This window comes from Adiantum capillus-veneris, chromosome 15 (genome assembly GCF_014529385.1).
Source record: "Adiantum capillus-veneris isolate H3 chromosome 15, ASM1452938v2, whole genome shotgun sequence".
Lineage (NCBI taxonomy): Eukaryota > Viridiplantae > Streptophyta > Polypodiopsida > Polypodiales > Pteridaceae > Adiantum > Adiantum capillus-veneris.
In genome coordinates this window covers 28,088,501-28,111,747 of record NC_140945.1, presented here as the reverse complement: position 1 = coordinate 28,111,747, position 23,247 = coordinate 28,088,501, and the positions used below count along the sequence as shown (strand labels likewise).

At 39.7% G+C, this 23,247-nt stretch overlaps 1 protein-coding gene and 1 pseudogene across 1 annotated transcript; both read left to right on the top strand.

Moving 5' to 3' along the window:
- The first annotated feature begins 673 nt into the window (after window positions 1-673).
- On the top strand, window positions 674-3,717 carry LOC147440432 (chlorophyll a-b binding protein 4, chloroplastic pseudogene; annotated as a pseudogene).
- An 88-nt stretch (window positions 3,718-3,805) lies between these two features.
- Window positions 3,806-5,451, top strand: LOC147440431 (lysine-specific demethylase JMJ32-like). The gene is made up of 2 exons (XM_086483525.1): window positions 3,806-4,804; window positions 4,883-5,451. Exons 1-2 carry the CDS (start codon window positions 4,234-4,236, stop codon window positions 4,906-4,908), a joined length of 597 nt encoding a protein of 198 aa, XP_086339651.1. The 5' UTR covers window positions 3,806-4,233; the 3' UTR covers window positions 4,909-5,451.
- Window positions 5,452-23,247: the final 17,796 nt, after the last annotated feature.

The following is a 23,247-nucleotide window of genomic DNA, read 5'->3' as shown; positions in this document are numbered from 1 at the left end:
ATAAGGGAGGGGGGGACCTACCCCATGCGGGGGGGGGGGTGTTTGAGTGCTTATGCCATAAGACACATGGCCTAACAAGCCAATTAAAGAATGTTTCACATGAGGGTGTTGTTCTTGGTATTTCAAAGAGTTGATTTACTCCAGTAGCAAACTAAGATAGCTATATCAATGAGAAGATATGGTACCGTCTTGTCCTCTCCCTTAGCTAACATCTTTAAGACTTGTTCAACAAGCTTCTAGATTTGTTGGGGTTGATGCTACCATGAAACTGACTAATCTTCTTTTGTATAGCCACTAGGCATCACTATCTTGGACATTCAAACCCTCATTAGCCTCTTCAACATCATCATCATCAATACCACCATCTACATAGGCTTTGTCTCCACATCTGCACCCTCATTTTATTTATTGTTGTCTTCTTGCACATCATCCAAGTCACTCTTCTCTTCTTCTTCATATGAAAACTCAATAGCAACACCAATGGCATGATCAAGAGCTTCTCTTGCACCCACGATACCAATCATTGTAATCTATAATAAGTTTCCCAATCTTTGCATGTGCGTGCATTGTTTAGTAGCTTTTCAACTCTTTCTTCTCATCTAGATCCTTGTTTACACATATAATGTATATTACAATTGTACATTGATGTACATTACAACCTCAAGAGGCAACCATGGAACCACCCGCCCCAATAAAGGAAGAGAAGACACCCAAGAGAACGAAACCCGTGAGCCTCGAACCCTCAACCTTGGGGTACATCACAAAGGTTTCACGAAGTGAGGCCATTATTTCAATGAAGAGGGCTAGAGACTGAGGGTGCCCTATATTGGCCCCTTTACCCTATGTCTTTAAGAACAGATATCGCGTGCACGGGCACTTTGGGCAGGTTAAAACAAAGAGCCTTAACACTAGGTTGGTAACCTAACAGGACATAAAAGTGTCCTTTCAGGGTTTTGAAAAAAACCTCCAAAACCATAGTAGATCCACTCATTTTGTAAAATCCTTTCATGAGGTTATAGTTCAAGCCCTACTAAACATGGAAAAAATAAGAAACTTGTAAAATTTCTCATCTTTTGGTCACACCAAGCCTCCAAAGTTGATGGACCAGTGAATTTTCATCAAAACAGTCATTTCTTACGTTTTGTTGCATAAAAATAAGATTAGGGATTTTTGTAGGGCTTGAGATAAATTCCCTAGTTTACTTCAATGGGTTGGTGATCAGAACATATGATTGCTTCTTACTCACTATTTTTGTTTTGCCAAAATAAATAGGTACAAAAAAGTTGAATTTTTACCATTCTGCAAACCTATCATCAAAGTTTCTATAGCCACGCTCAGTACAAATAATATGTGCATGTTTTCTTAGTTCCTTATTGTCCTTTATGTTCATAAGGATCCATGGAGCATGTCAAAAGAATAATACATCTCTTACCAAGGGGAATCTTGGGGACAAAGATAAGGTGTTAAATACAGCAGAACATTATGAGTTGTAGAATCCCATAGAAACTATTCAATATCTAGCCAAATTTGATCCTTATGACTAGATATGGTTACTACCTACAAAATGCATGTAGTTGTCACAAGAAACTAACAATATTGAAAAAGCTATACTTGATATACTTAGAATGTTTCGTTTTCTTCCATAATTGAAAAAATCAACCATCGTTGTGTACTATGCAAAATAGGGTATTAGGTGTCCTATAACTCAAGGAATGTTAGCTTTATGTTACAATATGCGACATAGAAAATAAAAAATGAATTTGGATATCATAAGATCCACCAAAAAAAATTATAGAAGAGCTACAATTGGTTAAAAAACAGGATTTGACAATTTTTGTAATTTGGTCATAACTTACAACTCTAATATTTATTTCTCCCTAGAAGCATCAGGACATGTTGAGGACTACTAAAGATAGTTCTCTAGCATTATAGACCTCACAAACATGAATTCTAGAGTCGTATAGTTGCAAAAAGTTGAAAAAAGCCAAAAACAGGACTCGTTTTTTCACACAGTTTAGGTTGTGAAATGTTGTGCAAGGACAATGTTAAAGATGGAATTGATATTCCAAAAAAATGTCAAGTTTTTTTCAGCTCATGAGACAACTTTCTAGATAGATAGCACCTCAAAATCCATTTTGAAACTCTTGACATAATTCAAGGAAAATGGTCACTTCACAGGACATAAAAGTGTCCCATTACCAACCTAGTGTTAAACTTAAGGGCTACTCATACGATACGCTTGCCCTCGCTTGAGTTGTGCAGTTGTTGCAACTTCCTTGTCCCAAATGTTCGGTCCTTGGCGAGTTCTGAGAGAGAAAGAAAGTCTTCTTCGATATCTCTACCACTACCCAAGACGCCATCTTCCTCACGCTGACATCATCCCTTCCTCCTGAAGCTTCCCTCCTGTGCCTCACCCTCTATTACCATGGTATGTCTTTCTCCCTCTCTACACCCTTCAGATCCATAGCTGTGTCTCTTCAGGCCGATTTTGCTTCGTCTTTCCTTGCATTTTTTTTTTGTTTTTTCCAGGTGCAATCGTATCGGGGTCACATTCACTGTTTGGAAGCAGGATACAATGCAGAGTGACGGCGTACCCGTGGATGCATCCACGACCATTCCACGCAAAAGGAGAACATCGCCTTCAACACAGTGCTTGATTTTTTTTTTTTTTCAAAAACTTGGCAAACCTACATATGTGAAACAATAGAGGTAAGTTGACAAAATTTGAAGGTTTTTACACCAAATTACACTAATTTGTTCAAAATTTTGTAGGATTTCTCACCTTCAAAAATAAAATTTAGAAGTAAATTTCAAAATTTGTAGGTGGCATTACACTAAACCTAGGTTCTTTTCGAGCAACCATTTTTGCAAGCACACACGAGCTTCTCACTCTTGGGCCCCCTCTCATTCTCTCTGCTCGCGACTTCTCTCTCTCTCTCTCTCTCTCTCTCTCTCTCTCTGTGTGTGTGTGTGTGTGGCACCTCTATGATGTTGGACTTGCAGTGGCGACATTGGGCGTTTCCTGCCCTTCTTTGTCTATATGCAAGTCGTCTTTCTTGCCTGTCCGTGCCTTCAAGGTCGAGGCAAAGAAAGGCGAATGGCTCCCCGGTCTGGCATCCCCTGCTTACCTTGACGAAAACCTTGCTAGTGACAATGGCTTCGACCCCCTCGGCTTGGCTAAGGATCCTGCCAACCTCAAATGGTATGTGCAAGCAGAGCTTCAAAATGGAAGGTGGGCAATTCTTGGAGTAGCTGGCATGTTGATCCCTGACCTCTTGACAAAGATTGGTGTCATCAATGTTCCTGCATGGTATGATGCGGCAAGGTCGAGTACTTTGCCCCCGCCTCCACTCTCTTTGTGATCGAGTTCATCTTGCTCCACTATGTGGAGGTGAAAAGATGGCAAGACATCAAGTACCCTGGTAGTGTGAATGCCGATCCATTCAACCCTAAGGGTTGGATACCCTGGAGGAATCTTCAACCCCTTCAACTTCCCTACTTCTCTTGAATACAATGAGAAGGAGATTGCAAATGGCCAGCTTGCTATGCTGGCCTTCCTCGGCTTTGTGATCCAGCACGACATTACAAGAAAGAGCCCTATTGACAACTTGTTTACCCATCTGGCTGACCCATGGCATAACACCATTATTTAGACCTTACAAGGCTTGTAAATGTAGCTATGCATTGTCCTTTGATCAATGTGCTTCATGTAACTGATCTCTTAGAGTTGTAAATTATATTGTGTCGTTTTTGGGAGAGAGAGAGAGAGAGAGAGAGAGAGAGAGAGAGAGAGAGAGAGAGAGAGAGAGAGATGGAATCCTTTCTGTATGTATAATTTGTGCTTGGTGCTGCCTTTGTAAGTTCTGTCTAAAATAAAATTCTGCATGTAATGGAACTTCTCAAGAAGACAAGGCAAGACTAGTTCATGATGACGAAAAATTTCCTGCTATTTTAATTGCTGAAAAGGAGGATGCCAAGAAGGACGATGAGGAAAGCGCTAAGGTTGCTTCTGTTTCTAATAGTCCATCTAGTAGAGAGCAAGTTAGAAATGCCCGGGTTGCCATATCGACTGCATCGGATAACAACATAGCTACCTCAAATGGCAAAGGAGATATTAATATTGGCCTTCACTTATTATCTGCAGTGAATGCTTTGAGTTTTTATAAGGATGGAAACGTGTCGTAGAGGGCATGAGTCACTAAGGCTGCTTCTGATGTGTGTGGTATAGAGCCGATGGAGGAGAATCTGGACCGGGCTTGGTTTGTGAGTGTGCTTGTAGATTGTGTGCCATTTGCAACAGCTTTAGACATGATACTACATTCTGAGATTGAAAATGGAGTGGCCTATGCACAAGAGCAAAATGGCTATTTTGTAACAGAATATGATGTTCTTTCTACAGATGCAGAAACCCATCTCCCATGGGCAACAGAAGCATTAGGGTGCTTACTGGAAGTGGCAAATCTTTGGATTCGCAATGAAAAAGCTGTCACCTCTTTCCATAAAGATCACTATGAAAATTTTTATGCAGTTATTGCAGGGGAAAAGCATTTTACCCTTTTGTCGCCTACAGGTCTTGATCGCCTTTACATACGACAGTATCCATCAGCACTCTCAGAACTGGAGCTGTGGAGAGAGAAGTTTGTTATGTGGCTCGAGGTCGTACACGTTCTCATATCTGACGAACTAGGAGGTGATGTTCTGCTTTGCCAATTGAAATGCACCTCTCATCTTGCTTCATTCTCTATGTTGAGGCTTACCCAAAAAAACAAACAGCGGATAGAACCTGATAATTTGAGTACCACAGGTAAGCCAACTGACTGGAGATAAGCAGAGCTTTCCGCCCCTTGCTCTCTGATGTTTTCTTATTTTCATTCTCTTTTAGAAAAGGTGTGTAACTTGGAATTCTAGAATCAGGACAATGTCTCCACTATGCAAATCAGGCTTTGACATGCATAATGCAAGGGTATGGCTATGCTCCAACTGCTGGCCTTTTCCAGTCTAGTGGTTGGGGGAAGAGCAGGTTGGTATGCAAATTGTGGAATCTCGAGAATTGTTGTGGACAGTGTGGAGCTCTGAGCCACTTATATCAAGTGCTGCAGCAGAGGCCATTAGACGTCTGAAAGGATCAGGAAGGAGTCGGGAACTTTATACCTCACTAGTGAATGCGCTGGCAGCTGGTTGGATTGACAGGGGATTTACGGGGGAGCTGGTAGCTAAGATCATACTTCTAGAGGTGAAAAAAAGGAGAGAAAAGTCAGTCTGGCCTCTGGCCCCAGCAACTGCAAAGAGGTAAATCCATCTAAGTTGCTATAGTGGAAATGTTTTATTTACTTATTGCACTCAAAAATGTTTTGGAGGAAACCAAATGTCTAATTGTCAGTTGTCATTGTGGAAAATGATTGGTCGATATTTATATGTAGGTGTCATGCTTTTGATGTCATGTTGTATTTGCTCGGTCTCTACTAACTAGCAGACATGCCAAGTTGAGGAAGCCGGGAAAAAAAAGAAAACGAAAAATACTGTCGCATAGACATTCAAAAATGAATTCTAGCTGTTGTTGCTATGTTCGGGATGTTGGTTGCTTAAGACTGATGTTACACACACAAAGATCCCTATGTATGCATTCATGTTTATATATCACAAAGAACAACTAATTAACATTATTTTGAACCTACACATGAGGTGTATCATTAAAAGCTTATTGAATTATTTTAGTTTACAGAGGGACACATAAAGCGCACACAAAACCTCCCTTCAAATAGACCCTTGGATTGGCTCATTTACCCAATAAAGCTAGCTGTTGCTGTCGGTTTTGGCTCAAGGGTCACATATTGATGAGCTGCTACTTCTTGACGTATTGCAAACTTTGGGTGATTTACCAATATATCATGAAGCCCAACTGTTTGTTGATTCTTTATCTGGCTTTAGCTCCAAGGTAGGTTCACAAATGCATGAGTCTTGCTTACAATATTGGCAAAAGTCAAGCAGGTTGATGCAGTTAAGATTGACCTTGATCAGCTTTGACATGTCGTGTCAAGGTGGATATCTCGAAGTGCTTCAAGGAGCCAGCTTATATGGAGAGCAGCTTGAGGCCATATAAAGTAGTAGGATTCCTGCCTCCGTGCTGGGATGCTTGCCATCTTGTCCACTACCTGCTCCACTGCACTTTCCTCTAGTTGTCACATGGTCATCCTGCCACTAGCTAGGCCAAAGCTTCTCCTCTTTGTGTTATGGAGCGAATATGCCCTCTTAATTTGTTTGTAGAATGAAAATCCCAAGTTGAAATGTAGCACAGCGAGGATGAAGAGAGTGAAGAAGATGCTACTATGGAGGGAAGGACAAGGAGGTGGATAGATTGAGAAGGTGTCATAAGCTTCTTGCTTCACAGATTACTATAGGATAGGCACTATCCATTGTAGGCCAACAAGACGCTTCCTAGTGTGCGAGAAGCTTTGTGCAAGAATAGTAAGGAATCTTTGGTTGGTACGTGGCTCAATAACGTCCAATCAGTTTGTTAAATAGTAATGGTAGAATTGTTTTCATCCCTACTCCAAAGAAGTTGTAGTTTGTTAATGATTTGTTTTTTCAACGCTAAGCTCAAAGAAAAGTCTTTTAATCTTGAAGATATGTCTTTTCTTCCCTACTAGGGGGTCTTTCTACACTCAATTGGATGCAATCTATCCACAGTCCTCTTCCTCTTCAGTTAGGTCTTTTTGTTTAAGCAAAATCCTCAAGGCTCACACTCATACACCTAGTCAATATCGAGTTCAGGACTTCAATCACGAGGTTATATGTCATGTGCTTCTAAATTGTCATGTTACTAGTGAGTTACTAATATGCATACAATAGTGGGTCATTACATTCCGTACGAAATCCGTATGAGGGGGGATTGCTCATTGTGAGAATGTCCATATCTTGTTTGTATGTAGGGGGGTAGGTTAGCATGTAAGATACTGTATATAGGGGGGTTTCTCTAATTTGGATGCACGTAGGTGACATCCCTCCATTACTAAGAGTGAATCCCCCGGGGGCTTCTTTGTATGATTTGACAAAAACATTGGCTGTTGAGTCTTTCATCTGAGAGCTGCAATCACTTATACAAACTATGAAGCTGTTGGTGGTGAGCATAGATCTCATCTTTCATTTTGTCCACCACATCATGTGCATACTAGACATATTCATCTATGTCTTCTAGACTCTCCAACCTTCTTGTGTTGTTTGCTTCAGGTTGATCAATTGATGTGTCATGAGCCTCGATTGTGATTGGCTCATCTAGCCGGTGGGCTTGAGTACTTGTTGTCTCTATTGGGCTGGTTCATCCACTTGATCATTGGCAATTTCTTTGGGTGGTTCTGATTTTGGTTCCATATTGCTAGCAATTGGGGTGGTCTCTTCTGGTTGTGGTGGTATTATGTCCTCCGATTGTGGTGGTCCACTTGGAGGATTTTGAGAAGTGTGGAACCTCTTCAACAAGATTGACTTGTTATTTAGGTGACTCCTCTCTAGGTGGTGTATCATCTTCTTCTTGTGCCTTGACCTAGTTTCATTGACGTTCTTCTTGGTGATAGAGATGTTCTAAGCTGTCGCGAGGATCATCCTTCGTATTGAACATGGGGTGTTTGGTTCAAATTTTCATCCTTCTTGGAGATGGTTTCCATTTCTCGTCAAATCCCCTTTGAGTTCTCTCTACAGCTCAAAAAGCTGCCTTCTCTCTTTCTACTCTTACTGCTTTTTGGAATGGTTCCTCTTTTGCTACTGCAGGGCATGGCCATTTTATGGCTTTTGAGTCATCTACCTTTGGCTTTTCCTTTTTCTTTTTTCTTTTTTTTTGAGTGGAGTGTCTTCCTCCATTGTCTCTTCTTCTTCCTTGTCACTTTTTGTAGCTCTTGCTGTAGTAGCTATTTAATGGCTTGAGGACATTGACTAGTATTGTCCTCAGTCTTGTCGCCACTAGTGGAGCTCTGGTCTTCACTTCTTCTTCATCAGCAATCTTGTTTAGTAGCCATAGAATTTGCTCTTGGGCAGGTGATAGAAGCTCTGCCTGGCCTATAGCGTGGTAAGCAATCCGTGTTAGCACTTCTGGAGCTCCCAAGAAGGTGACATTCTCTGGCTTTTTCACATGACTGAAAGTTGTGTGAATATATCGGTGGTTCACTTCTGTTAGTCCTTCTCTCTTAGAGGCTTGTGTGAATGTGGAAGCCACAACATGATTTGGAACTGTGTACCTGGGAGGTCTTTTAGTAATGAAAGTGTTGATGATAGAGCCAAACTGCCCGCTCTATCCCTCTTTCCTTTAGATCCAAGAAGGAGGTTGATCAACTGGTAAAAATGCCAATTGTGGGCAACCCTCTAGGTTTTCCTCCTCTTTGCAACTTTAGGGATTCAACAATCTGGTCCTCTGTGATGTGCACTTCTATTGGAGAGTCATTCAAGTCTGAGATGGTTACCTTTCCTTCTCCTGTGATGCTATGTAGGAGCCTTGTAGTCCACACCACAAGGCTCCAGTTCAAGGTAGCCGTTAAGGCCAATTCTCTCCCACAGTGGCTTGACTGCCTCTTCTTTGTCAAGATCTTGAGCTTCCTTTGGCAACATATAAACTTCCACTTTAGATCCTTCTGCGCTTTTGAATGAGCCATGGTATATAGTGACACGCTAACTTTCTAGCTGTTCTTTTGACGACCAGGTGACATTTGCTACCTTCAGGGAGTCTTGACTCTTCTCCTAAATGGTATGGTGGAAGCTCGGCAAATTTTTCCTTCATGGTTTTCTTCTTTGGAGCTCCCGAGGTAGATGAGAGTGAACCTGGTAGGGCATCATTCAATTCATTTTGGTCAGACCAAGTTTAGCATGTCCCAGTCAGGTAGAAAACCCAATAAGGTAGAAATGAGCTCTAAAAAGCACAATCTTGGAAAATTATATGTTATGCGCGCCTAAGATACATATGGGTGCATGTGAATGCAAATTTGTCTCAAAGTGAATGTATAGGAAGTGTATAGGTTGTTGGTGATATGCATGAAGTTTGATAGCTTTTGGACACTTGTGGTGAGAGTTGTGCACAAATTTGTGTCCGCTTTACCGCTTTTAGAGCTTTTGGTGACTGATAGGGTTATATTGTGCCAAACTTGATGAAACTTATCGAGGTTCTTTATTTGACCATTGTAGACATATTTATGTCTTCAAATTGCAAGTCAGGTCCTCCATGTCGCATTCCTATCTTAGGCACGCCTAAGATAAAAATGACTAATTGGGGAATATTTTGTGCTTCTGGTACCTTGATTGGTGGTGGAGGGTTGATTCTTGATGTCCCATAAAGTTGGGTTTTGAATTGACAGGCTAAAAGTCAATTTTGGGGTACTTGAGTCTATTTGGTGCGGTAAAGTGTATTTGAGAGTAGTTGTCCATGAAAAGAGTGTGTGAGTGTGATGTAGGCTTTGTGAGGGGTAGGGGAATCATGCCAATGTGAAAATGTGTGCAAAATATGCTTCCATCCTAGCACATTATCTTTGGTACACCTAAGATAGATTTTACAAATTAGTGCAATTTAGGCCCTAATCTTGCCCTATATAGCTTCTACTAGGTTAACTATGAAGGGTGAAGCCCGTGGTTGTGTTTCTTGCACTAGTTGGTGTCCTTGATTAGGTTGACAGTTCCCATTGAGGCGAGCTTGACTTGGAGTCTTTAGTCACTAGAGATCTCTACCCACTGAAGGTTGGTAAAGCTCTAATGTAAGGTATAGAGTGTCCCCTCTTTGAGTTTGAGGTTAAACGGATAGATACTTTGCATTGTGGTACAAAATGTCACTTTGCGGTAAGGATATGGTCATTTTTCCATTCACTAATGATTGGGCCTCAAATGGACCCCCTAATTCTCTATGATTCCCTAACATGATAGTCCCAACACATATGTGAAATCTGGTCCAGATCTGGGTCCTACTAGATCAGTTTTTTTGACATATTTTTCAATTTGACTCTAGCAATGTGTTGCCTACTAGTGAAGAGCCCCTGTTTCACTTTTGGTGTAATATGGAGGTCTGATGTGGTCGGTGTTAATGGTTCCGATCTCAAAAGATTGGTCTGTGTTGATGTGCCTCCTACTGCTCGTGTGGTTGAGGATGTGATATTTAAAATGCTTCTAGACATAGTTAGAAACTTACCTCTCATGGCTGGAGTGAGTAAGAGCTGACAAACAAGGCGTAGGAGAGCGTGAAAGGTTGCCAAAATCCACAACCTGGAGCATTCTAAGTCCTCGAGTCTTTCTGACAACTCATGCCCTTTCCATTCCAACTCAGTGTTGCAACTCTGAGTGTGGGTAATAAAAATTCCATCGGCAATATTTCATTTACGCCATAGACCAAATTAAAAGGAATCGTGTTCAAGGCCGTTATGAAGGAAACTCGATAAGACCATAAGCCAGAGTGAAGATGCATTTCCCAATCCGTTCTACGTGAACTAACAATTTTGGTTAGTACAGAGCTCAGAATTTTGTTTGTATGTTTTGCTTGACCATTTTCTTGAGGGTGGTAGGGTGCGAATTTGTTATGGATTACCATGAATTCATCTAGTAGATATTCTATCACCTCATTGAGGAAATATGATTTGCGATCACTCACAAGCTCAATAGGAAGTTAGCATCGTTCTTCCTGCTGGCTCGAGCCTCAGTCCACTTGGTTAAGTAATCTGTCGCCACAATAATATATTGTGCCTGAGTTTTGTAAGCTGCTGATTGTATTGGACCTACAAAGTCTATACCTCATTTAGCAAATGCACTTGCTCCCATCATACGTCGCAGTGGCATGTTATCCATTCTTGGTGGCATCTTTGCTCATTGACATGCATCGCATTGTCAAACAAATTCTTTCGCATCAGCAAATAAATTTGTCCACCAAATGCTTGCCATTAATATGGCTTTGGCTGTGGTTTCATGAGAGAATTTACCCCCTGCTATATCTGTATGAACTTGTTCTAAAATAGAAAGATACTCCTCTTCATTGGTGCACAGTTTGAGCTGTTGATCTTTCCCTTGTCAATAGAGCTGGTCTCCAATCATTGTATAGTTCGCTGCCACAATTTCTGTTGCTCTTTTTTGTCTTTTACTCACATCTTTTGGCAACATTTTGCTAATTAAGTACTCAACCAGGTATACTCCACTGTGGTGTGATTGATAAGTGGAATAACATGGCATGGGGTATGGTGGCTTTTTCTATACATTGAGAGCAATCATTCACATAATGATGAACATCTCTCTTCATGGTAGGGCAGTAAACACTCAACAGGTTAATCTTTGTAGGGTTTGATCTCGTGCAAAAATGTAGACCTGCAATTGTGGTATGAGCTTGACTCAAATAGGCTTCTTACTCCTCGTGATTGATGCACAAGAGAAGGATTCCACCCTTGTTTTTGCGATACAATCTTCTCTCCAACAATTGATATAGGGCTAATTGCTCAATCAATCGTGGTGGAATAGGAATCGGTATTTGAGAATCCACTTGTGCTATAGTCATTAAAGACACAAGATCTTTTGACAATCTTGGAATCATTTCCACAAGAAACAAATATGCATCATCGTCTACCCGTTTAGGTGCTTCCCCTGTGGTGAGTCTTGATAGGTGATCTGCCTGTCAGTGAGTAGTTCCTTTTTTTACCACAACTATGAAGTCAAATTCAAGTAGGATGATAAACCATTTTACTATTTTACATGTATTGCATGGCTTATTCACCAAATAGAGTAATTCTTGATGGTCTATGAAAAAGACGAACTTGTTAGCTAACAAGTAGTGTCAAAATTTCTTGACTGATTATACCATACGAAGACCTTCTCTTTCCATGGTTGTATAGTTCTTTTCCACCAGGTTTAATTGTCTACTAGCATAGGAGATAGGAAAATCCATTGTTCCTTTTCTGAGCTAGGTTAAGATACAGCCAATGGCATAGCTTGAAGCATTGACATGTACATAGAACACTTTGTTTCAGTCTGGAGCTTTCAGTACTGGTGTTGAGCTCAAGGCTTGCTTAAGCTTTTGGAAGGATTCCTCATATTCATCAGCCCATTGAAAGTGAGTGATAAGGCTATATATGGGTTGAGCAATTATCGTATACATGTAGATAAATCTACAATAGTAATCGCAATGTCCCTTAAAAGCCTGCACTTCTTTGACTATTGTTGGCCTATCCATCTCTACGATCACTGCCACCTTTTCCATGTCTATGGCTATACCAATTTTTTGACACAATATACCCAATAATTTTTCCTTGTCTAACCATAAAAATGCATTTTCCAGGATTTAAGCAAATCCTATATAGATGGCATTTCTTAAAGACACATCATAAATGTTCAAAATGACTTTCTCATTTTTTGGAGTGCACACAAAGATCATCCATGTATACTTCCAAGAAATTTTGCAAACATGGCTCATTAGTCTCTAGAATGTTGCTGGTGCATTGGTCAATCCAAAAGGCATCACTCGATAAGCAAAAATTCCCCACTCCGTGGTGAAGGCCATTTTATGTTGGTCCTTGGGATCGATAGTCAATTGGTTGTATCCAGAGAAGACATCCAAAAAGCTATAGACTTCCTTTCTATCTACTCATTCTAGCACGTGATCGGGGATGGGAAGAGGATAGTTATCACGTATGGTGGCGGAGTTCACCTTTTTGAGATTTACACACTCTAAGTTTTCCATTCTTTTTTGGCACCACTACAATTGGTGATAACCAATCAGTGTATTCTATTTCATAGATAAACTCAGCCTCCTTGAGTTTCTCTATCTTTTCCTTGGTTTGTTTTTGCAAAGGTCTCATCATAGGTGTATGGTCTCTGTCTGCTTGGTTAGCATCATCTTGCATAGGGATAGTGTGCTGGCATATGGAAGAATCCACCCCTTCGAGATCTTTATAAGACCATGCAAAAACATCCCTGTATTCCTTTAACGTCCTCAAGAGAATCTCCTCTTCTTCTTGCGATAGACCCTTGGCTACGTATGCCAGTTTTGGCTCTTCTCTAAGCTTTGTAAGGTCAATTGGTTTGGCATTTTTTGGCCCTTCATAGGATTTCCATAGTTCAAATGATTGTCGCAAGGGTTGCTCTACAATCATTCCTGCAATCTTGTAAAGTGTATTCCTTATAATGAGTTGGAACACTTATTTTTCTCAATTTGTCACTATCCAATTCCATTTCCTTGGTCCATACTTCTTTTGAGGCTCATTTTAGTTCTTTGTATTTTTCTTTTTTTGCTTTGTCTTTGTCACCAGACGTTCTTTTCCTTTGATTTTATTTGACTTAATTGACCTTAGTTTTGTTTGGTTTTGTATCTTTGCATGCTCTATGCTTGGATATCTTCTAGTTATCTTGTTTTTTATGCAGTCTGTTGCGTTCACTTTCATCAAGATTTCAGTTTTGGTTTCCAATGGCCATTTTTGTAGTTTTCTTTCTTAAGTCATGGTCTCGTTTTTTGGCTATCTTTGTTGGCGTCTTTGGTGAAGGTTTGGAAACTCAAAAAATCTTTTTTTTCCCCTCTTCTGAGTAGAAGCTTTCTCAAAATCCGATCCCTCTGTTGTAATTGGTTCTTCTTCCCACTCGTCCATAACATCATAATAGTGATCAAAGAAGACCTATTGCTCTTTGATCATATCAATAGATACCATTTGGATTGGGCTTATATCATAGCCCTCTTTGTCACAAAAGTGTCTAGGTGTAGATTCATTAATACATACATCCATGGTGGCCACGCTCTAATTCCATTCAAAGGGTTCAAACAAATGTTCAGGGAATGGTTTTGGTATGCAATCTTCATAATTTACATCTCTTTCAAAAACGCAATCTTACTTTCGTAACTACCCGATTGAGAAGCCCCACACATCCAAATTGGAGTGTTTTTATGTACCCATGGTGACAGTTCAATTTCCTCACAAGTTTCAAAGTCCAATTCCTATATTGGTGTTCTCAGGACATCCTTGTAAGAATGGTCTTTCAAGTTCACTCAAGTGACTATCTCTACTTGTTTCAGGTAGAGATAATCATTGCCCCAATCTTGGATTAATTGTATCTCTCTCATGAATGGTCTTCCCAAGATGATTTCATAATTGATTTTCTTTCCAAAGTCTACAATGGAAAAAGTGTGTTGGTAGTCAATCCTACAGGAGGTGACTATCACATTCTCTAGTAGGCCCAAAGGTTTCTCTATGTGTCCATCTGTCAATTGCAGTTTCCTTCTTGTTTGCCTAATTGTTGGCTTTCCCCAAGCTTCCCAGATATCTTTGGTTGCTATGGCTATGCCTCCTCCACTATCGAAAATAGCCATTAGTCGTTACATCATTGTATTGTACTGGAAGGGTTGTGTTTTCCTCATTACCTTCACAATAGTCCCCAACCTTATTCTTCATAGGTACGGGCTTGACAAGTCTAGTCTGTATCTCTTTGTTTTGCAATATTTCCAGGTTCATTTGAGATGATCCTCTTAATCCCATCCTTCCCATTGTATATCTCCCCATAGTTGTGGCCTCAATTTTAGTAGCTCGCCCAAAGTGATTGTCCACTAAATTGGTGTCAACATAATGGATTGTAGATCATCCACATCCAACGTCTGTCTTGGCCTTTCTAGTTTGGTGTTTTGTAGGCCATTGATTTCTCTTCATTCTTACCTAAGTAAGACGGTAGTGTTCAGAAGATTTTAGATTTTGTAGAGTCTGATTGTTCCAATCCCCAATCTCCATACAACGAATGTTCATCTAGCTTCATGGATGGTTTGTTAAATCAAACTTCTTCAATTGGTGCTGATTTTAGAGTCAAGCTCCCATCTTTCACTTCCCTAACTCGTTTTCCTAGTTTTTAAACCCTTCCTTTTCTTGAGCTTTTTTTCTTAGGGTTTTGGTCTTAACTTCCACCAGTTCGCCTATAACTTCTTGCTAAGGATTCTGTTTTTTCATCAAGGTTTGATTTGCACTAGTTTTTTGTAAGCTTCTAATTTAGCTATTCCATTGGATAATTTTTCCATTGGTTTTCCAATATTTGCCCGGCTTTTAACCCAGCTTGGAAAGCTTGCAAAGCTACATTGATTGGTTCATAAATTTTATCAACCATAATGGATCCAGTCGATTTTGGTTCGGGTTCCTTAAAATCTATTGAAGGATTCTGTATCTTTTCTTTTGTCTCCTTTTGTATCTTCCCTTTGATCTCATTTTGGTTGTTTTTGTCTCTTGAGTTTGTATCTTTTGCGTCTTTCTTTCCTGGAGTTTTGGAGGAATTGTCGGATTTATCAGATCCTCTTGTGTTTTTCTGTTTGGTTGTGCTCTAGTCATCATTGAACAGGAATTATCGGTTTCCCTTCTGATAAACTACTCGGCACCACTTGAACTATGTTTAAGGTAAATTTTCCTTTGTTTGCCAGATTCCTAGGGTAGTCCTTAGGAAAGTGTCCACCCTTGCATCTGCACTCTCCACAATATGCTTCTATAGGTCGTTTTTCCAATGGTCATCCGCTCCACAATTGTGACAATTTTCACTTTTTGGTTTGGGCATTGGCTTGACCATAGGTGATCTTGCCCCCTGGTTTGCAATAAAATAAACAGGTGTTGTATTAGTGGGTGCTTGAAAAATCGGCTCGATAGGGACTGGAGCAGGTTGGTTAAGCCACTCTTCTTCTATTCTCATTGTTACTGAACTAGTCTCAGGATATGGAGTAATGCGTACTAGCACCTGTTCCTCCGTTTGTTCCTCAGACACCATGTACTTGATCAATTTAGATCTATAATTTTCTGGAAGCGGAGGTTGCTGACCCAATATCGGTTGTGGTCGCTCCACATTCATGGGTGATGTTTGCATGGGTGCCATATTGGGTGGGTATCTATACATGGGTTGCCCCTATGGCCTCATTGGCACATATTGGACATTTCCATCATAGTTAGGCTTGTAGTAGTACTTGTCTGTCTCATGATTTGTCCATTTTCTTTCAATGGTGCACCATTTTAGTTGCATTTGGTTTCCCATATGTTGTCCTTGATTCGATCCTTGCACTAGGCCTCGCATCGGCATCCTTTGCATGTTGATCATCATATCATTCATGCGTTTAAGCATGCCCTCTATCGTATTGGTAGGAGCTACCTCAACTAATCCTACTTGAACTGGCACACTGTATGTGTTTCACTCATTCTGTGTATCTTTAGCTTTGCTTTCCTCATTGAAGATCTCTCAATTATCACTCAAGTCAATCGCTTTGAACTGCATGCTTCCCAAGTCATGTGTTTTTTGCTATACAAAATAGCATGCAAATCTTTGTTTAACAGCCCCTCTAGAAACAGTGAGACTAGTCTTTCCTCGGTTGGAATCTCCAACTCTAGGAATCTATCAATGTGGTGCCTTATTTGACTGACACTATCTCTAACAGTTTCTCCTTGTTTTTGTTTGAAACTATAGATTTGTGCCACATTACTATGTTTTAATCCCATTTTTGAACAAATAGCAACAAATCTCATGGCCAAAGTCGGCAAGTCGGCTATCAATCCAGGAGGTATGGTATGGAACCAAGTCAAGGCTTTTCCCTCCAAGGTCATCCCAAATCCCTCAAACGCGGGAAGTTTTTTTAATCCCTTTCCCTTGATTTGAAAATGTATACAATTTTCAAGCACATCCTAATCTGGCATGGGTTGTCCATACCAAATCTGTAATATTGTTTTCTTCCGAGCAATAAACTCGAAGTCTTGGGTTATCAATGGGGATGCGTTTCAATGGTTTAGCATCTATTAACTCATACCCTTCTAATTCTAACATCGGAGGATCCTCCTTTACAGCCTTATCTGGTATTAGCGTATCAGCCTTTAGTCCCCATTTATCCATAGAATCAAGGTCTTGTATCTTGCAATATTGTACCCCATTTCGGTGGACATAAAGGTCATGTTGTTTGTTTTCCCTAACCTCCTCTTCAAAATCAATGGTATGGTTGTCTATCCTCACTGCAAACTCCTCCTTTGGGTCCAAATAAATCTGGGCTTCATACTTGTTGCTCTTGAAGAAAGTCAAGATGTGCTTGAACTTGAGAGAGGTCCCTGTTCCTGATTAAGTCAAAAAAGAAGACATATTTGAGCTTGAATCGAAGTAAGTGCACTTCTTTTGCAATAGTTTCTAATGGTCTCCCTTGATTTATGCTCTCTTCTGTGGATGCTTTGCTCCTATATTCCATAAGTCAATTGAATTTTCTAAAACTCTACCAGATCTTAGGTTCATATATGGATTTACACAACTTAATTGAACTGATACTTCAAACCTGGAAGGTTGTCCTTGATTTCAAACGCAATGCTTTTGTTGTTTGCTCTCCTATCCTTTACAAAGTCGCAATTCCTTGCACGACAACACTTAAAGCCGTATGTGACTCCACAATTTGTCAATCCTGAGTCACAAAATATACAAAAAATCCTTTTTCTAGTGCCCAATAGACCCTATGTGCAAAAAATATGAAATTTTGCTTAGTTTTATCTTAGGTGCACCTAAGATGGTTGCACCTATATGTGGGGTCTACTTCAATTTTTATCACACAATTGGAATCTCCATAGCTTGCCAAAGTCAATCCTAGTGTCTAACTGACAAAACTGCTTTTTCGGTGGGGGATTTATCTTTGGTGCATCTAAGATAAATCTTCTCTATTTCAACATGTTTTTGGCTAATGTCACTTGGGGTGGATTCTACGTGTGATTCCAAGTTTGTACAATGAGTTTCACAAAGTTTGGATAATTCACCAATGTTTTATCACTGTTTTTGATCCTGTAGCTAGGTTTTCCAGTTTTCTTGGTGTTTATATGCTTACACAGCTCGAAATTTGATGAAACTTGCTCAGGAGTTGTCTTATGGTCTAAATAGACTCTATGAGTTGAAATTTTGTTAAAATACCTCCTTTGGATAGTTTTCTATCTTCGACGCGCCTAAGATAAAACTCTACCAAATTTTGATATTTTTTATTTTTTTCTCCATAGATTGCTTTTCCCACAAGTTTTAGGGTTTATCCACACCCCGGTTTCAAGTTTTAGCATGATTTATTTTCTATGTGGATTTTCTCTTAAGTCTACGTTTTTTTTTTCCGAATTTGGGTTTAACCAAGTGTTCAAGTGATCCAAATGTTTCCAAAATCAAGAGGAATTGTCTAATCAAGTTGGTCTACCAACTTACAAGTTCAGTTGTACCATGTCAATCCCAAAAACCCTCTGTCTATCTGAGGCGCACCTACGATAGATATAATAATTTTTTGGCTTTCTTCAATGCACCTTAGATCAGATGCAGTCTTAATGATTTCTACTTACCCTAATCCTGTTGGACATGAAAAAATAGTACAAAAGGTAAAAAGTTCAACCTTCAACTTGAAATCCCTACTCTCTACTTAGGCGGTGTCCTTACTGGCCACCACTAGCTCGTCTCAAGGACTCTCTACCTAATCAATCCTACTAATCCAAAGCTCATGAGGTCCTTATCGAGTATCTCTACTCTCAAACACCTCTCAGCTGTGATAAAGTCAAAAAATGTGTTACTCTAGCCAAAACTAGAGGAAGTAATGGAAATTCAAGTAAATGTCAAAATGTCAACCAGCTGCCAAGCCTCACCATATCCATGCTAGCAAAGCAAGACATAAAAATTGTCAAACCGTGGGACATAGCTGACCTAACTAGTGCATGGATTCTACAAGAGATGGCTGATCTCTCAAAAAACCTACCTATCTCACTTTCAAATGTGTGTCAAACATCAAAAGTTACTTTCATTATCGCAAGCTTGATCTGATGATTGGCATAGTTACGAATCTCCAAATGCAACAAAACTTTGTGCCTAGTATGAGCAGAGTATCCTTAAGGCTCTCGTGTGCTCAAATGTCATTCTGACACTCGGAGAAAATCGTACCTAAGATAAACATCCTATTTTAGGTCAATCAGTTTTGGTGTTCAAAGCACTCTACAACTTCCTCTAGATGTGCTCTACCTATTCCTAAGGTCAAAAACCAGTTTTGGTGCGTGTATTGTGCATAGGGAGCAAAATCAGCTTGTAGACATCACAACTAAGAACACACTTTCATCACGAGAAACTTACATTAAATGGAAGAGCTTTCACCTGCAAACGCATTGGTATTCTCAAAACAGCAATACAACATGTAGTGCAAGAGAGAGGAATCAAAGAAACAATAGACTCACATTGAGCTTCTACAGCAAACGCTTACTTTCATTATCCAAAAACTTAGGTTTTTAATTACAATAGTTGGCTTTTGTACCTTAGGAAAGGATCAAAGAATGGATTCCTTGGGCTCAATACAAAGCTTAAAAATTGTATATGATTACAAACTTGGAGACCCTCAACTCCTTTAGATTCATTGGCATTGAATAATATTACAATGGCTTTGGACCTTGTGGGATTTTTCAGTAATACAAAGGAGTTTTATACAATTGATTGGCTTTAGAAAGATGAGTGGCGTCCTTGTTGATGCTCTTTCTCTGGCTCTTGTTAATTGAGTAGCTAACATACCTGTTATGCAAAAAATGGCACTGACAAAAATTCTGCACAAAATGATGAAATTACCTGCACAGCACTGCTCGTGGTGGAGACGGAGGCCGAAATGAGCCCAAATTGAAAATTTGAGCAAACTAAGCTCTAGGAGTACTCCCAAAATAATTGTTGACCTTTTGATGCTCACCAAAGCTCACAAAATCAAAGAAAGTGAGCAGGTATGTGTTGGAGGTGTTGTTGACTAAGCCGTAGTGGACTTAGTCGAAGGAATAAGATAAGCAATGGAAAGATAAGATAGCCCTAGAGTGATGGGCGTATATACAATGCATGAGGGAAAAAACCTCCTAGTGAGGGAAAAAATGCCCCGGCTGTGTTCATATCACTACCACATGTATATGGTAACACTAATAGCCTTATCATCCAATTCTTCACGTTGTGTTTGTGACACCAAAGCATAAGCTATACAACCAAAATGGCACATGTGATCCATAGATGGCTTCTTATCATGCCATGCTTCATAAGGAGTCATAGACTGCAAAACTTTCATAGGACACCTGCTAAGTACAAAAGTAGCACACATGATAGCCTCAAGACAAAACAAATGTGGCAAAGCTTGACTCTTGACCATACATCTCGTGCCATCTCCGTAAGCAACCTGTTTTTCCTTTCAGCAATATCATTTTGTTGAGGTGTATATGGCATGGTACATTGGTGTTTTATCCCATGACTAGCCATAAATGCATTGGTGTTTTATCCCATGACTAGCCAGAAATGCATTAAACTCGTGAGACATATACTCTCTCTCTCTCTCTCTCTCTCTCTCTCTGTATGAATGATTATGTCTCAATCCCTTGTTGGCATACTTAGAACGCACGAAAGCCCTTAAAGCACCACACACCATCTTTAGAAAAATGAAGTAGTACTTAAAGGCACCTGCACTTTGCGTTTTCTTCATCTGTTGCATGCATGCATGTTCTCCTGCAATACCTTGCACTTGTTCTCAATAGTTGCTACCTACCTACACACACACACACACACACACACACACACACACACACACACACACACATGGTACATAAGCATCATACCATCACACGATGGTATTATGAGCACCTGCAATATGCATCACAAGCCTCTTGCATTTTAATACTCTCACCCCATAGTCTGAGAATCCACCTAATCCGAGCTCCCTCTCCCTAGTCACCCCCCCCCCCCCCCCCCCCCCCCCCCCCCCTCACACACACACACACACACACAAGGCTTAAAGAGCACTACACCATCATGATAAAATACTCAGGTCCACCCTACACCTGCTCAAACTTACGAACATAGCTCGACGATCAACCTCGGATCAGGCTCCCCTCTATAAAATTTGACCAAGTTGCAACACACGGTCGAGAAGCAGTATCACAATCATATTCATGGCTGGGACTTCGCAGAACCAGGTAGACACTCCTTTGAGGTCTACTAAAAAAATATTTGTATATTGTTTAATCTGCTCTACTTACAAAAAAGATTTTTTTAATTGATGAATGGGGTACTTAATGCATGGCTGGGCATAGATGGTTTAACGAGCATGTTGTTTAATTAAAAACACGTTAGAAATATGTTTCCAGTGCTAAACTTTGTAAAGATTTGATAGTAGGTAACGTGTGTTGAAAACAATACTACACGCTTAACAATGAACCAGGTTAAATTAAACAAATATATCGTTTTTTAAAAAGGAAAATTTTATGAAAATCTTCGATGTCAAAATTTATATGAAAATAATTGAAAACAGGGAAATATCTATCAAAATTTTTAAAAAACTGAGGATTTAGGAAAGTCTTTCTAATAGTAATCGTATAAACATGGGTATATTATACATACATAGAAGTAAAATATACAATTAGACGTCCCATAAAAGGATGAGTGGTTTAAATAAAAGATGGCTTTAAGCTTAGGTTCCCTAAAAGATGGGTTTAAATTGATGCATAGATGCGTTGGTTGTGTCCAGACTAAGGAAGATGCTCAATAAAAACACATTTAAAATGTAACATAGCTAGACTTTGATATGTTCTAATGGCAGCAAACCTTTACATGTTTTTTGTTGATGGTTGATGAGGCGCTTGGCTAGATTTAAGTCCATTATGACATTTCAAGAAATTTTTCCAAAAAGATAAGATAAATAAAAACAAAAAACCTCGTTGTGAGGTTGCCATGGGTGATTTGACATATGTTTTTTAAAAAAACTTATCAAAAATCAAGGAAAACTAAGGAGGATTTTTCAAATTCTAGGGACTTAGTAACTTTTTTGAAATACTTGTATAAACTTGGGTCACTTATGCATAAGTAGATGTTGGGTTTAATCTTAGGTGTCCCATAAAGGTCTCGTAATAGTTTCTACAAAACAAGGAAATAGTTGGTAATAATAGGTTGGTAACAAATTATGAATAACTAATTCTCTCAAGATTATATAAGTAATTATTGGCTTCCTTCTTGTATATAGGATGGGGTAGGGCCTGATTACTCCCATTCACCTCTTCTTTTTCTCTCTTTAGTCCACCCCTTTTTTTGAGTTTGATTGGATGTTATGTGAAGGTTGATTCCCATACTCCAAACCCAGGGAATAGACTCTTTCTTGATGGTCCTGATCCAAAAACTCATAAGAGAGTGTACTTACCCAATGGAAAGCCTCGTCCATCTGCCATAAGAGACTTCCCAAAAGGATGTCAACCGGGTCTCCTCAAAAAACCAAAAGTAACCATTAAACCATAACATGCCATGGTAGCAAAAAAAGAATGGGTTGTTTGGATACCTATCCTCCCATCAAAGTAGTCCAAGTTCTAACTTGGTGATTTTTTGTTTGATGGTAGTAGTTATAGGCCTACTCTTTCATGGTTTTCGCAGCTTGTTCAATCTCCTACCAGAAATGGATGTACCAGGAATAAGTTCAATAATAAAAAACTATCTTTTGTCTTGTGTCACCTATTTATGTCACTTGTCTTGTGTCAAGTGTCAGTATATGGTTATTAAATGAAGGAACGTCAAATATAAAGTCTCTCTCTCTCTCTCTCTCTCTCTCTCTCTCTCTCTCTCTCTCTCCTTTTCTCTCCTTTGCAATGATAGGAAGAGACCCATGGAGTCCATGATCTCTAGATACTTATAGCAAGCATGATATAATGAATAGTCTGAGTGTTGCTTATACACACATGTTGCTAGTTGTGGTGCTCCACCTAGGTGCTTTGATCATTGCCATGTTCGAATGTGCAGTTGTGATGTCTAATGAAGCTTTAATACTCTTGCAAAAGGGCCACATGCACCATCGCAAGCTATGTAACATCTTCCTTAAGGTATCCCTCAATCTCTCTCTACACCTTTCTCTTACTTTATTTCTCTCCATATAAATCCATCTTTCTCCCTTTCCACTCCCTTATTTATCTATATCTCTTTCCCTAATTGTCTATCTTTGCCACTCTCTCCCTATCACTCTGCCATTCTCTCTCTTTTGGGTACATTTAGTGAAGAGAGTGGGGGTAAGCATATAACAATCCCCCCGACCCTCGCCTGTCCATGTGGGGGTATGTTGTATGTTGATTGACTTACTTTGACTCTTGACTCATCACTAGTTAGATGACAAGTTGATGAATAAACTTAGGTAGAGTCCTACTCAAAAAAGTCATTTTCTTGGCCGTACATATCTAAACTTTGACCTTGAAAATTATGGTCCAAACAAATAAACAAGAATTTTTATTTTCAATTGAGAAATCTTGCTATGGAAAATGGATTTGGAAAATGCTT